General features: G+C 38.6%; 1 protein-coding gene across 1 annotated transcript in view; it reads left to right on the top strand.

Moving 5' to 3' along the window:
* The first annotated feature begins 6,135 nt into the window (after positions 1 to 6,135).
* LOC124360541 overlaps positions 6,136 to 17,283 on the top strand; it is a 342,600-nt gene continuing 331,452 nt past the window's right edge. Inside the window, exon 1 of the mRNA XM_046814254.1 lies at positions 6,136 to 6,271. Coding sequence (XP_046670210.1) covers positions 6,266 to 6,271 — 6 coding nt within the window. The 5' untranslated portion in view covers positions 6,136 to 6,265. The remainder of the gene's footprint in view (positions 6,272 to 17,283) is intronic.

Raw genomic sequence — 17,283 nt, 5'->3', positions numbered from 1 at the left:
ACACCACACCACGGCAGGCACCCATCAGCCACTATAAGAACAATTGAATTTCACAAGCACAACCACAACAATACCTGCAGGTCCTGAATGATGCAGTGACCTGAATGATCCTTTCCCTCTTATGTTACTGACAAATGAACTTGAAATATTCTGGCAAACTGGAAAGAAAATGGACAAGTCATAATTGAAGACAAAATCATGTATATGTGTTTCCTTTCAGATCCCTGAGTCTAAAATATTTATGTGTGCTATATCAACGCTGTAAGGCGATTTTTGTTTTATTTCTGTCGTCAGTCATACATGAACCAATTTAATAAAATATTTTTGCTTAGTAATACATTTATTACACCTTTGGTTTGTTAATAACAAGATATGAGAAAAAGTAGGATTTTGTCTTAAGCTTACAAGTATCATTATCAGACCTTACACATACTTTCTGATAAACCGAGAAACACTATTTATTTAAATAACCCAAAGTGTACAAGCATATTTGTTGGCATTAGTAAAATTTCAATTCACCCTTCATTATAGAGATAGTTTTTAGCTGAATTAATAGTTAAAGAAAAATGTATAACAACTAACACAAAGCATTGAAATTAGGTACCTCATAGAACCATAGTACCACGTGACAACATTATCAACGTAATCTAAATGTAGATTATCTGATGCTTTGTCTTTTACTCAGAAAAATGCGAAGCATACCTAAATAAATAAAATAAATTACGAACCATTAAATTATAACTTCAGTGAGATAAAGGTTAAAGTGTTTGTGTGTGCTGGAATAAATTAGTATTATTATAAAGGAGATACAGTGATATAGAAATTATTCCATTAACAACTATTAGTTATTTTACTACGTAATCTAAGGTTATTCTGAATTTTAGGTAGGATTCTCTTTAACAATATCTGGTAGCTGCAGATTTCTATTAAAGCTTCCAGCTTTGTTTATTATAATTGTACCAGAAACCTCTACCGATTATAATTCTTCTTTTTCCAATAAAAAGAGATCCAAAATATTTTTGGAACACTAGACATAAAAATGCTTTAAAAGCGAAATACATAACACTTGAGAATTGGCATACATTACTTTTTTGTTAAAATGCAATCGAGCAAAATGTCAAGTCAAGGATGTGTACGAATGAGCGTTGTGAGTTCATTGAGACCTAAAGACGACTGCTCTTTTATTACAGAAGATCTCATCGGTGACCTGGAACTAAAGAACTGTTGTCAATATGACGTTGCTCATGACACTGTTTGAATGTTAAGCTATTTAAATGCACTACGTGTTACAAACTGGCAATTCTGGCACTTAATTATCACATTGAGTATTGTATATTGAGATTGTGGTAATAATTCTGTTACTAATCGTTGATAAGAAGTTGAAGGTATTTTATCTGCCAGCTCCTGAAACCATTGACTAAAATTTCATTCCGATGTTAATTTTTGTAAAGAGTTAAAAGAAACATTAGTGAATACATGATTGGACCCTTGTTTCAAAGTTTTGTAGATTGCTAGACATCTTTACAATTGTTCCTATTGTCCATTATGACTTTCAGTAATTGTGACGATAAACAATCCCATTAAACTTAATGGAGTAAATGTGAAGGAAGCAGATGGCCTGCTCGTAACGTTCACTTGTCATATATTTTCTTTTATGTTGGATCAGCTGTCAAGTAAATATTATGTTCCCAAACGAATCTAAAATGTCTTTAAAAATGGTAGTTTATAAGAAACATCCTGATTTGAGGGGCAGTTCATGGCTTTTTGTAAGGGTGAATAGAACTTCAGATAGTTTATCTATGACGAAAGATCTTAAAACATGAAGAGCGGACAAACCTTTGAAATTCTTCAAGGGCTTCCTTACGAAAGGTATGAGGACGACCAATATTGCGTAGCATGGAAACGTTCACTAGGGAGTATTGAGTTTTACAATTTATCACTCTCCAATCAGAGGGATAGGCCTACAAATTAACTGTGTTCCATTAAGGCTATCCAGCTATGTAAATTGAAATGCAATATTTTGGAACATAATATTAGGGTCAAGATGCTTTGAGCAAGGCTTCGAATTCCAAGTCGACCAGCGAGGTGCGTATATGCATTAATGTATTAGCCCTAATCTAAAGGTATCCCATATTGGTATACGCTCGTATCTCCGAGAACATACATAATTTACAGTAGTCTTACAACGTATCCGCAAGGCTATACTTGTAAATTTGCGCTGAGCTCTTATCACAAGATCTGATCTCGCCAGACACTAATTCTGTCACGCTGTAATTGACTATACAACAAACACAGACAGGTAATGTACAAGGCGCGGCTCGACTGCCGGTGAGTATTGGCGCTGGGTGATGGAGGTTTGGGCCAATATTTGTCAGGTGACGCACATCGGTGAGGTGAGGCGCGCTACAGCTGCACACCGCACAGCACACACCGCACAGCGAGACTGCACACCACGCGTCAGCACGGACTCGGCTCGGCTCATGATGATAATGATGATGATGATGCACATGCACTCAGCGGTTATTTGACGCCAGTAACGGGTTTCGGCTGGGAACGGTTAGCGATTAGTGTGTACCTGGCATGTGAGATTTACAGCGGATGTGTATATACATACGATCCTGTGGTAAGACTAAACATGTGGACATCTTCGACCGCCATACCTACAGGCAAAGTGATTGTTGTTTAGAAAGAACATTTCAAGAGCTAGTTTTCAAGAAACCACTCTTACGATGGATTCTTTTGCCGGTATTAATGTAAGTATTTCTTTAAATTAAAAATTTAGATAATGATATTAAATATTTAAGGAATCACGACCTCTCCCCAAATATATATTCCTCTCTATATTGTTCTCATTTTCGTGAAAAGTATATTTTAGGCTAAAATATTCATAATAACCTGTTTTTAAGACACGTATGTCTTTAATTTTACCGGGAGAGGACTCGCCCTCTCTCCATTTCGTGAGGAGCATTACATAACCCCCACTCCCTCCGTTGTGACCCTGAACTTCGTACTAAATTGGCCACTGCTTTACTATAACAAGCTTATATATCTTTTGTAAATGTAATTTTGATTATGTCATTGATTTCTACTATTTTTCTACCTTGTTATAACGGTAACTCATTCTTTGATAACAGTTATTTTTGACGGTTTATTTTAAAGAGTAACGGTGTTCATAGGGCTACTACAGCAGAGCACAACTTGTATTACAACAGTTTTCAAACATAGTTTTACAGACACATTTCAGTCATGCATTATTTAGCTATTCATTTTTTTAAGGAAGGGTGTCATAATAAAAATCTTGAAGATTCTTGTTGGAGAAACGCTACCCGGATTTCGTGCCGATTGCTTGGGAAATCTACACCTACTTGGTGGGGGCTGATAATTACCTTGGACTTTTAGCTATATAGTGTGATAGTTACATGATTGTAGGCAACGCAGGATGGTACACAGGGCTGAGCCCAAGTGGTACCAGGCCGTCCCATAATATGCCTACTCCTTTTATTAATCAATCCTGTTAGGCAAGAAGAAAATTACAATTTGGAATTGTACTCAGAGGAGATTTAGAGTCCATCGACTGTTTCTTCGTCAATCCAGACACACTTGATACCAATTTACAGTCACCCAACCTATTCCGGTCATATTCCCGCAGCACTTGTCTACGAACTTTCACTAAACAGGTAGACGTAGGGTATTCGCCTCATTCGAGTAGAGGAGTGAGGAGATTTGTGTCCAGGAAGACACAAGACAAATGTGATCGGAGAGTTACATTTAATGACGATAGAAAGTAGATCTGGTTGCTGAGATAGGAATTTGGTTTATACATCAGCACCGCATTGAGATCGGAGGTCTTGATGTAATCAGGAATGTCTGGCGTACCATTTGGTTTAGAGAAGCTACACGCGGCCTTGAGGCAACCTCAGATATCTCCCATACGACAGTTGTAGCCGGACGGCCTCCACAGTCCACACGTCACCTCCACTAACACCACCTGATCGGAGTGTCATGCAGCCTGCAAGGAACCTCGCTCGACTCGTTGTCAGTAATTCGACCTATCCGAGGCTGAGGCTGTCACCTAGATTTCTTCTAACAAAAGTGATTTATAGAATTTTCACGCGGAGGGAACGTGATATATTGGATGCATCGAGTTTTTCTACTATCCAGTCTTGTCGCGTCAGCCAATGGTGCGTTGTTCTCCCCGAATTCTTGTAATACAATGTTTAGACAGTAGTGACAAGAAATGTATTATGTTAAAATATGTGAGCCAAGGTGTGAAATGTGTTTGATAATACGACCAGAGACATCGAAATTCTCTCTGTAAATGATAACGGAACACTTGGGTCAATTTGTTGATCATCCACCACATTATTTCAGAAAGTCCTCGGTAAATCGGAGATGTGATTTGTCCTTTTCATGAATTCGGTTACCTGTGAATAGGTGTCTGTCGCTGGACTCTTCTCTTGTTTGAGCCTGCGCTTGGTACGAGTATTACTATCCTTAGACAGTGTTATGCAGTTTCAGCGCCTTCCACAGTCACATTATTTAAAATTGTTCTTGGCTCTGATATATTCTCTGGCAATATTTTTTTAGTTGGTAATTCTTATCGATTTAAAAAGCCCAATGATATTCAACCAGCCTACATTTGACACTTCAGTACACTACTACATTTAATATTAAAAATCTTTAATCTGTACCTTCGGAAGGGACACTTGATTTGCGCCAGCATTGCTTTGACGATGACTGTGCTTAATGTTATCACACTGCTAAATGCCGTGTTATCAGAATCGCGGTCCAAGTTGTGTCAGCTCAACATTGTAAATTTGTCAGAGTTTGGAATGGCAAATGGGCTTCGAGGGTTCGAACTCCCCATAAGTGGTGTTGAAGTGGCGGAGGAGAGATCTTAAGTGTTTATCGTGTAGGCCAAGATTTAAGGCAGTGCAGTCAGTTGTCGTCGATTTTATTTTGGTTTTGTCTCTTGTTCCGGTTGACTAAGTTAAGAATAACATTACCGATCTTACATCTACATCGGGAGAAGATTATTTTATCCATTTCTGCTTCCGGGAATTAACACTTTCTTCGCAAAGACATCAAGCTTGAGCTAGAAGCAATTCATTTGTATCTTTGTTGGATATAGAAGGCTTCTTTGAATCCCCATTAAGATAGAAAATGTTGCAATCTCTTATCCTACCTCATATTTATCATAGTTGTTTGCTAAATGAAGTAACTGTAAGTGAGTTGAGAACGTTGGCTCACTCTGTCGTGCTTGTTGCGGCACGGTGGCTGCTCGATGTTGTAGCCACTGCAACAATACGTGACCTTTGACAAAGCATCCGCTGGCAGCAGAGGGTATAATGGTGTCTCTGCTTGCCAGGTCTCAATTCATCCATATATCACTATTCCTGCTAATTACAACAGTTGCACGTTCCGAATCGGTTAGAATCAACTCGATTGAGCTCGCAATGCTCTCATTTGGAACAATAAATAACAACTATTTACTAAGTGTTGTTGAATAAGTGATCGGCAGAATATTTAGTTATAAGGAACAATTTTAAATTCAGTGAGGGTCAAAATGATGCTGCCTCATCAGCTTAATGGACGCTGCTTCCCTCATGGACTCCTGAGTAGAAATTATCTTTTGTTTGTTTTCAATCAAATTTGTCTTGTTCTACAGATATACAACCTATAAGGGAAAATGTAATTTGATGCCCAGAGTTATGCTGGCTGCAGTGAGACCTAAAATGGCAACCAATAAAGGTAGTCAAGTAGTAAAGATGCGAAAGGAGTAAACGAAGTCCGTTGTGCCTTCACCGTATTGTGAGCGACGTAGTGTTCGTTTGCTAGTTAATTTTGGCCCATATCCTGAGCCATTTAATAAATTAAAGAAGCAGCTATTTGAAGACGGCTCCGATAGGAAAATATCCTTCGCGTTCTGCCATAAGACCAGCATGACAGGACTTGTAATTGCGTAATGTGACGTGTGGTGGCGGTGGCGGTGGCGGAAGGGAGGAAGTGACACAACAGAGATGCGGCGGCAGGCAGGGTAGGACAGGCAGTCGTGTTATCGCTTTCTCTGGAGGGGCGAGCCCAGCAGCGTGGCTAGCCGGTGTGTCAGTCGGGCCCAAGCCTGCCGCGCCTAGCAGTAGTGTCGTGCCGTGCCGTGTTGTGAGCAACAATCAAACATCGCGTGCCATCCTAGTAGTACACGTTGTGAAGTGTCATGTGATTAGATATCCGCATCTCACTGTCTTGGGATTTATTTGTTTTACGAATGATGGTATGTTTCGTCTGTAGAAACAAAGTAAAATATTTTAATTTGTATTTAAATTTGCACTATTAGAATCATTGTTTATCTAATTTTTATTGACTTCTTTTCACAAATTACGGTTTAGTTTATTTTGTTGTTTGTGTTACTTAATGCTACAATTTTTAGTTTTGCAAGATTGACATTGAATTGCCGCATGCACGTGACATTTGACTGTCCAACTTAATTTTATTAATTTATAGCTTTACAGCTTTTAGCGTAGGCCCAATCTTGGTAACAGTGCAAAATACTTCAGTTTCATAATTTGATACATTTACATTACGGAAGGCGTGTTCCGAAACGTAATTTTGAATATTTAAGATGTATATTGATTTTGCGATGTATATAAACCGTCATAAATACATTTTCTAGTTTGGACTCACACGCTTGAATAAAATCTGCCACTAACTACGATTATAAAACTGGTGTATTTGACTGTTACCATTTCAAACACGTGGCCTTAAAATATTCATTCAACTAATAATTTTTTCAGATTGGTCTCTCCAGTTTTAAATTCCAGATTATGCAAAATGACAGAAACCTTCACCCCCTTCCTAACTACTGATCATGTACTGACAATTAAATTAAAGCATGGATTATGAGTAAATGTTTAATGTCAAAGTAGGAAAAATCAATCAACAAATATTTTTAAATTTTCACGTTTTGTATGTGCTACAAATACTTGCTAAACATTTTAAGCAGTTAAAATTTGTATGTTAAAGACTGAATCTTGCTTATAAATTAGTTATCAATTTAATGATAAGTGATCCATAAAATAAATTTTGATTTTTAATACATTTTAATAAATAAATTTTAATTCTTTTAGGCGAAGGAATTATTTTACTACTCAACAGAACTAAATGTATGTTTTAAATATAGACAATTAATGAAAAATATATGACTCCTGTTACTAGGCGGATAATTTGCAAATTCAAATGTACTGATCCAAAATGAGCCACATTCGGGAGCTTGCATTATATTATCCTTTTTCAGAGATATCACTTTTTCAGACTGTACATGTTGTTACAATTGCTTGATTTACAAGAATTAATGACATGCATACTTAAGACAATTTGAGTTTGTGTCCTTATAGGAAGTTATATCAAAATTCAATAACATTGATGAAACCACGTTTTTTAATTACCGGTGGCATTATTAAATCATTTTAAGAGACTATTAGTTGGATAAGTACGAAGAGTTTTTATAAAAACCGAATACACGAGTTTCAATGTTTTAAAACGTTTTTATAAATCTTAATGTAACATTTTTTCCTCTCTACAGATTATTCAATTTCGATATGTGGCGCCGGTAACATAAAACACCAGTTTCAACTAAACATTTGAAGACGGAACTGATATCCTAATATCCTGAAAAAAGATGCACCAAACACCTACATTTACCAGCAATGTATGATAACGCAAGAGGAAGTTACGGTATCCCTGACAGGAAATAGGTATGGAAATATACACCACACAGCCTACCTACATCTACACACGATGAATATTAACGCAAGAGGAAGTTTTTTATCTCTGAAAGGAAATAGTTATAGCGAATATCCATCACATACCTACGTCTGCACTCGATGTGTAGTAACACAACATTTTTTAGATATTCCTGATTGGAAATAGGTATAGAGATTTACAAAATGTACAGTAACGTAAGACACAATCAATGTATAGTAACGCAAGAGGAAGTTTTTTTATCTCTGAAAGGAAATAGTTATAGCGAATATCCATCACATACCTACGTCTGCACTCGATGTGTAGTAACACAACATTTTTTAGATATTCCTGATTGGAAATAGGTATAGAGATTCACCAAATACCTATAGTTTTAGCCATGATAAATATTAACGTAATCCACGATGAAATATGTATCGAAAAGATCCACCACATCTCTACGCAATGAACAGTAACGTAATAGGAAGTTTACAGTTTATCCCTGACTTGAAATAGTTATCGCGAAGATCTACCATATACCTATATCTCTATTCAGTGTATAATAATGTAATATGAAGTTTACGATATCCCTTACAGAAAATAGGTATCGCAAAGATTCAGCACATACCTACATCTCTTCTCAATGTATAGTAACGTAAAAGGAAGTTTACGATATAGAAAATAGGTATCGCGAAGATGAAGCACATACCTACATATATATACTCGATGTATAGTAACGTAAGCGGAAGTTATCGTGAAGATCCAGCACATACCTACATCTAGACACAATGTATAGTAACGTAAGAGGAAGTTTACGATATCCCCGACAGGAAATAAGTATCGCGAAGATTCAGCACTTACCTACATCTCTACTCAATGTAGAGTAACGTAAAAGGAAGTTTACGATATAGAAAATAGGTATCGCGAAGATTCAGCACATACCTATAGATTCAGCACATACCTATATCTCTACTCAATGTATAGTAACGTAAGAGGAAGTTTACGATATAGAAAATAGGTATCGCGAAGATTCAGCACTTATTATATCTCTATTCAATGTATAGTAACATACTCGATGTATAGTAACGTAAAAGGAGGTTTAGGGTAATCCTGACATGAAAAAGGTATCGCGAAGATCCACCACTCACCTAAATTCATACTAGATGTATAGATGTAAGAGGAAGTTACTAATATCCCTGGTAAAGAAATAGGTTTCGCGAAGGTCCATCACATACCTACATCTATACTCGATGTATAGTAACGTAAGCGTAAGTTATCGTGAAGATCCTGCACATACCTACATCTATTCTCGATGTATAATAACGTAAGCGGAAGTATGTATCGTGAAGATTCAGCACATACCTACATAAATACTCGATGTATAGTAACGTAAGCGGAAGTTATCGTGAAGATCCAGTACATCCAGTACATACTACATCTAGACACAATGTATAGTAACGCAAGAGGACGTTTACGATATCCCTATAACAGGAAGTTATCGTGAAGATCCAGCACATACCTACATTAGACACAATGTATAGTAACGCAAGAGGACGTTTACGATATCCCTATAACAGGAAGTATGTATCGCGAGGATCCAGCACATACCTACATCTATACTCGATGTATAGTAACGCAAGAGGACGTTTACGATATCCCTATAACGGAAGTATGTATCGCGAAGATCCAGCACATACATACCTACATTGAATACTCGGTTATAATTTACGACGTAACAGGAAGTTATCGTGAAGATCCAGCACATACCTACATCTAGACACAATGTATAGTAACGCAAGAGGACGTTTACGATATCCCTATAACAGGAAGTATGTATCGCGAGGATCCAGCACATACCTACATTTATACTCGATGTATAGTAACGTAAGCGGAAGTTATCGTGAAGATCCAGCACATACCTACATCTAATACTCGATGTATAGTAACGCAAGAGGACGTTTACGATATCGCTATAACAGGAAGTATGTATCGCGAGGATCCAGCACATACCTACATCTAGACACAATGTATAGTAACGCAAGAGGACGTTTACGATATCCCTGGCAGGAAATAGGTATTGTACGCGTGTAGTGTCAGATGTCTGCGAGAAGAGCGGTTTGGGCAGTATTGTTGTGTGGTATCAGGTGGCCGAGCGTATGCAGGTACAGCCAGCTGAGACATACACCGCACTGTTACTGTCACGGCCCGTCTCGCCTGGCTTGCATTACAAGCCTGCTGCTGTCACTTTTTGTTTTTAGGTTTGGGGAATACCCTACTGTTCTCTTAGAACTCTGTGAATGTCCTAGTTTCTCAGATATTCAGAGAAGGCGGTAACACCAGTGTAGCCTACCCTGCAAACTCTATGTAAACATTTACAACAAACTCTAGAGCATTTATTGTTTACGTGTCCGTTCGATCCATATTCGGCTTTGGTAAACGTACACGATACTTTAATGCGTGATACATAAAACACAAAGACAATTGTCTTATTATTAATTCAATATTGCAATTATTATGAAATGTAAAATATACAGTTAGGCCATAGTATAGTTACATTATTAATTAAATGATGTAATGTAAATTACATTACCAATGATTACCAATGCAATCAGTGGTAATAGGTTTAACGGTTTGTTGTGAACATAGCCACAGAGTAGTATATCTTTGTGTGAAGATAAGCGTTTAATATAGTTCACTAAAGTCTCACAGCAAAACCTTGCATAAACAACCCCTCTCCAAGAGATGTACCACAGACATATATTTCAACACTCGAGCAAGATACAACTCAAAATGTTTGTGTTTATACAAAACCATCACTATTTGAAGAGAGTTTCTTAGTTTAATTTCGTTTTTTAGAAGAGTCATTTTAGAATAATCTTGAGTCTACTGCATAGCCAAGAACACAACATATCCAGTCTTTCTCAGTAGACTGTTTTGTATAATTGAAATGTTGCATTGATAAAAAAGGTGATTGAAGCGTGGGAAACTTTTGTTGAGAATCTAGCATGTTTGAGCTTATTTTGGTTTTGGTCCAGATAATACATTTTGTAGATAATTGAAAAGATAGAGTTATACTTTCACACAAATACACGGTATGAGTAGCAAACGATCACAATTAAGCACTCCTAATGCACCTTACATTATTTAAAAATTAAAAGTTAGTACATACTTGTGTGTTTACTGTAAACAAATGTTTGATAATTTTTTTAATGTGTAGCATTCGTTTTGGGTTGAAATACATAAGCTCCAAATAATAGAATCTATAGTAATTAAAAAATAAATTTTACTGCAATATCAATTAAATGATTAGTGAAATGAGAAATCACAACTGGAATCGAAAACATTTTCCATGAATCCAACATCTCGGTCTACTTAGGATTAAAAAATAAAAGCATAGAACACGTATAACTTTTCCTGTTATACGGCTTATACAGTATAATTATGTCAGCATTAGAGAATAAACAACATTATTTTAAATCAAGTAACTCATTTGTACAATACACATTGTATTAATATACGTGTTGTATACACGTGTGTTACCATTTAAGAGAGTTGTAATTAAAGTAGGTTGTAATATATCTAATAGAAACCAACTTATCACGCAATAGGTGTAACGTTTAATGTGCTATAAAGTGAGGCTGTATCAGTGAACCTCATGTAATGTTTAATAGGGTAGTAAGCGATGGCTCCGATGCGGTAGTGGTAGTGAGTGACTTGTGTGTTATTGTAGCAGCGTCATCTGTGCGACTGCGTCTCCCTGCTGCTACTCTGTTCGCACTGGTTTCCTCTTACACTAACTGCCCATTGTTGTGAGGTACTGCAATGTTTAATAGTGTATTAGGCCATGCCTCCGACACGGTGGTAGTGAGTGACCTGACGTGTTATTGTGGTGGCTGCGTCATCTGTGCGACTGCGTCTCCCTGCTGCTGCTCTGTTCGCACTGGTCTCCTCTTACACTAACTGCCCATTGTTGTGAGGTACTGCAATGTTTAATAGTGTAATAAGCCATGGCTCCGACAAGGTATTGGTAGTGAGTGACCTGACGTGTTATTGTGGTGGCTGCGTCATCTGTGCGACTGCGTCTCCCTGCTGCTGCTCTGTTCGCACTGGTCTCCTCTTACACTAACTGCCCATTGTTGTGAGGTACTGCAATGTTTAATAGTGTAATAAGCCATGGCTCCGACAAGGTATTGGTAGTGAGTGACCTGACGTGTTATTGTGGTGGCTGCGTCATCTGTGCGACTGCGTCTCCCTGCTGCTGCTCTGTTCGCACTGGTCTCCTCTTACACTAACTGCCCATTGTTGTGAGGTACTGCAATGTTTAATAGTGTAATAAGCCATGGCTCCGACAAGGTATTGGTAGTGAGTGACCTGACGTGTTATTGTGGTGGCTGCGTCATCTGTGCGACTGCGTCTCCCTGCTGCTGCTCTGTTCGCACTGGTCTCCTCTTACACTAACTGCCCATTGTTGTGAGGTACTGCAATGTTTAATAGTGTAATAAGCCATGGCTCCGACAAGGTATTGGTAGTGAGTGACCTGACGTGTTATTGTGGTGGCTGCGTCATCTGTGCGACTGCGTCTCCCTGCTGCTGCTCTGTTCGCACTGGTCTCCTCTTACACTAACTGCCCATTGTTGTGAGGTACTGCAATGTTTAATAGTGTATTAAGCCATGCTTCCGACACGGTGGTAGTGAGTGACCTGACGTGTTATTGTGGTGGCTGCGTCATCTGTGCGACTGCGTCTCCCTGCTGCTGCTCTGTTCGCACTGGTCTCCTCTTACACTAACTGCCCATTGTTGTGAGGTACTGCAATGTTTAATAGTGTAATAAGCCATGGCTCCGACAAGGTATTGGTAGTGAGTGACCTGACGTGTTATTGTGGTGGCTGCGTCATCTGTGCGACTGCGTCTCCCTGCTGCTGCTCCGTTCGCACTGGTCTCCTCTTACACTAACTGCCCATTGTTGTGAGGTACTGCAATGTTTAATAGTGTATTAAGCCATGGCTCCGACACGGTAGTGGTAGTGAGTGACCTGACGTGTTATTGTGGTGGCTGCGTCATCTGTGCGACTGCGTCTCCCTGCTGCTGCTCTGTTCGCACTGGTCTCCTTTTACACTAACTGCCCATTGTTGTGAGGTACTGCAATGTTTAATAGTGTATTAAGCCATGGCTCCGACAAGGTATTGGTAGTGAGTGACCTGACGTGTTATTGTGGTGGCTGCGTCATCTGTGCGACTGCGTCTCCCTGCTGCTGCTCCGTTCGCACTGGTCTCCTCTTACACTAACTGCCCATTGTTGTGAGGTACTGCAATGTTTAATAGTGTAATAAGCCATGGCTCCGACACGGTTGGTAGTGAGTGACCTGACGTGTTATTGTGGTGGCTGCGTCATCTGTGCGACTGCGTCTCCCTGCTGCTGCTCTGTTCGCACTGGTCTCCTCTTACACTAACTGCCCATTGTTTTTGAGGTACTGCAATGTTTTAATAGTGTAGTAAGCCATGGCTCCGACAAGGTAGTGGTAGTGAGTGACCTGACGTGTTATTGTGGTGGCTGCGTCATCTTGCGTCTCCCTGCTGCTGCTCCGTTCGCACTGGTCTCCTCTTACACTAACTGCCCATTGTTTTGAGGTACTGCAATGTTTTAATAGTGTAGTAAGCCATGGCTCCGACAAGGTAGTGGTAGTGAGTGACCTGACGTGTTATTGTGGTGGCTGCGTCATGTGTGCGACTGCGTCTCCCTGCTGCTGCTCTGTTCGCACTGGTCTCCTCTTACACTAACTACCCATTGTCCAGCGGTTACTGGAAGGAAGTATCATGGCTGGATAAGGAAGAATAATCACCTAGTAAGTGACAGCTGCCCATATTTGTATTCCAAGTCGAATACTTAAAGCAGTATATATCTTAGGGATTACTTATTTCGTTAATATATTCATATTCATTTTAATGGTTTCTTAACGTGTTTTTATCATTCGTTAATGATACGGCTTCTTTGTTATCTCCGGAGCCGTAACCTTTTAGCAGACCATTATGTAAACAATCCCAGCAGCCTCCGCTCCCTAACTAGCACCTGCTTCTGGGTGTAGCATTAATTGATCACTTAAGCAGCAGCAGCAACAGGTGTAATTGTAGTGTGGAGTAATGTCAGGCCATAAACCTCGTCGCAGTCTGTCCCTGGGTCACTTTCTCGACTCTGGTTTACTTTATTGTGGTCGTGTGGCACTGTTGCGCAATCCGCCGGAAACTGATGTTTTATCGGCTGGTTTTACAGAGCACCAACTTAATACCAGAACCGGTGTGTACATCACGCATGCTCGTGGACAACTACGCGGAAGACTTTCTACGCTGCACCGCAGGATCAAGATACATTAACTTAATGTGGAAACTGTCAGATGCTATTTATATTATCATCAAGGAAGTCGGTTTCGGTCTAAACAAGTCTATAGATTAACATTTTACGTAAACTCAAAACTTCGGAATCGTCATTGAATAAAAGTACCAGTAGTTCTGCAGTGCCATCCAATATACTTTGGGAACTTGATGTAATTAATTACATTTCAAAAATGCAATACTTTAGGAATCAAACGCCTTTATAGCAAAATAATCTTAATCCAAGCATAAAAATCTGCCTTTTCTTTATGTTTCCACTTTTTGGTAGAGTATTTTTCTATTAGTTCACCATACTTGTATTAAAAACTTGTGAAAATCATCTCTTACCGTTGATGACCTTGAACAATTTTTATCGCCGACATTTTCTTTAAGCTATTCTTGCTTCTCCTACTGTAGCAGAAAGTATGATTAAAAGCTAAATTAGACCCAAATAAACTTATTTCAACATTTTCCTTTTTGATTTTATTTATTTATGCGTATTAATCGTTTTACTATATAATTTAAATTTTAATGCTTTTGTTTCTGTTAATAATAATAAATTGTCAACGAGCTACGTAACTTCACAAATTCAACTTTAATATAAGTTAGACCGTCTAAAATCAATTTATATGATGTTTTATTATTTCATATTGATTATTAAAATGTTTGTAGCAAAATTTAAAACAAATGTGGTTGCCAGTCAATAATATTTTGTATAGCAGACTTATAGAAGAAGAATTTTGAACTTCATGTATAAACTACCAAGAAAAACTAATTTTGCGCTTTTTTTTGGAGCTTAAAAGAAGCATTTTGGATTTGTAATTGAAATTTTAAATGCATTTCAAATTCTTTTGTAAGTTTCTTGGGAAAAAACGTATCTTCCTTTGCTCGAGTTCATGTTTTATTTTCTTTGTGCTATATTGTTTTGTTGTTCCTCAGGCAGCCGTGACGGTGAAAGATGTTCCTTCCACATGTTACGTATTGTGTTATAAATTGCTATAGCAGAACTTGCCATGGCACGAGTGGGCGTGGAACTACCACCGTCCCCCATACACGAATCTTTAGTCAATCTTTAAATTTTATTATTTTTGAATTTGTTTGTATAAAACATATTTGATAACATCGCTCATAGTAAAAATCTCTTTTATTCCTAAAGGAAATAAAATCGCTAAAAACTTCAAAATTTCGGTTTGAAATTACTTTAACCTCATATTAATCTCAATTTCTAAAAGTGCTGCCTCGAAATAAAAAATAACTTATTCGTGTGTATTTTGCATTGCATTTAAGAGCAAATGAAACAACTTCCCTTACTTGCATTATTTTCTTTTATGCCATAACAATATTATTGATAACTAAATTAAAACGGTCTATGTGAAATGAAATGAAAAATGACTTTATTTACAGAGGCGAAGTTAGGACTTAAAAGTCCTCTCTACCACTTAACCTCCAAACAAAACAAACAAAGTAAAATATAATCATACCTATAGGCCTACACACATCATCATACATTGTAAGTGACACGTAAACTAAATCACTTTAATAGTTACTTACATATTGGATTTAACATAATAATATGTGGTTAGCAAGTAATGCAATACTCAAATATTATGAATGTTCTGTTTATTGTGAAAGGCCAATAATTATGTTCGTTACGACATTAATTCGGATTAATATTTAAACTATGCTTTTCCTTTTTTATAATGCATTTTAATCCAATAGTAACTATATTGTTTATAAAGTTTATTACATAAAACTTCAATTAATTTGTAGGAACCTTATAGTTTTAGTATAGAAATCTGGACTTGCTAATTTCAAATTTTACATTTTCAATAAAAACAATAGGAAGAATATGGACACCTACCCAAGGTTAAATATTGATTTACTACTACTTGCTTCATGTAAAGAAAGGTAAAGTTGTGGAAGGACGAATTAAGTACTTCATTAATATGCACAAACCATACAAAATTAATTAATATTATGCTTGCTGTTAGAATACCTCGACCGCCTTGACAAAGTAGGAAAAATAGAGGTCGACAAGTTTGATGGCAATAGGATATATGTAGGGTCAGACTTGTACGGCACTGTTGTTACCACATAACGAGACCTGCTACAGGAAGGAGAGTCTAGCGCCTAATTACCGCTATAACAGAGGTCAGACGACGACCCTGACTAAACAGTCAAAGTCAGACGATGGTGCGGAGTGGATAAGTATCCCCTGGTGTGTTTGTGTAAGAGCAGTATTGCCGTGATCAAGTGCTCCCCGAGCTCTAGCCGCCATTACCGCTATCAGTGGTCCAGACGATCCTGACTAAACAGTTCAAAGTCAGACGATGGTGCGGAGTGGATAAGTATCCCCTGGTGTGTTTGTGTAAGAGCAGTATTGCCGTGATCAAGTGCTCCCCGAGCTCTAGCCCGCCATTACCGCTATCAGTGGTCAGACGATCCTGACTAAACAGTCAAAGTCAGACGATGGTGCGGAGTGGATAAGTATCCCCTGGTGTGTTTGTGTAAGAGCAGTATTGCCGTGATCAAGTGCTCCCCGAGCTCTAGCCCGCCATTACCGCTATCAGTGGCCAGACGATCCTGACTAAACAGTCAAAGTCAGACGATGGTGCGGAGTGGATAAGTATCCCCTGGTGTGTTTGTGTAAGAGCAGTATTGCCGTGATCAAGTGCTCCCCGAGCTCTAGCCCGCCATTACCGCTATCAGTGGCCAGACGATCCTGACTAAACAGTCAAAGTCAGACGATGGTGCGGAGTGGATAAGTATCCCCTGGTGTGTTTGTGTAAGAGCAGTATTGCCGTGATCAAGTGCTCCCCGAGCTCTAGCCCGCCATTACCGCTATCAGTGGCCAGACGATCCTGACTAAACAGTTAAAGTCAGACGATGGTGCGGAGTGGATAAGTATCCCCTGGTGTGTTTGTGTAAGAGCAGTATTGCCGTGATCAAGTGCTCCCCGAGCTCTAGCCCGCCATTACCGCTATCAGTGGCCAGACGATCCTGACTAAACAGTTAAAGTCAGACGATGGTGCGGAGTGGATAAGTATCCCCTGGTGTGTTTGTGTAAGAGCAGTATTGCCGTGATCAAGTGCTCCCCGAGCTCTAGCCCGCCATTACCGCTATCAGTGGTCAGACGATCCTGACTAAACAGTCAAAGTCAGACGATGGTGCGGAGTGGATA

The sequence above is a fragment of the Homalodisca vitripennis genome, chromosome 4 (genome assembly GCF_021130785.1).
Source record: "Homalodisca vitripennis isolate AUS2020 chromosome 4, UT_GWSS_2.1, whole genome shotgun sequence".
NCBI lineage: Eukaryota > Metazoa > Arthropoda > Insecta > Hemiptera > Cicadellidae > Homalodisca > Homalodisca vitripennis.
The sequence above is the reverse complement of the archived record's forward strand: the minus strand, read 5'-3'. Positions and strand labels throughout refer to the sequence as shown.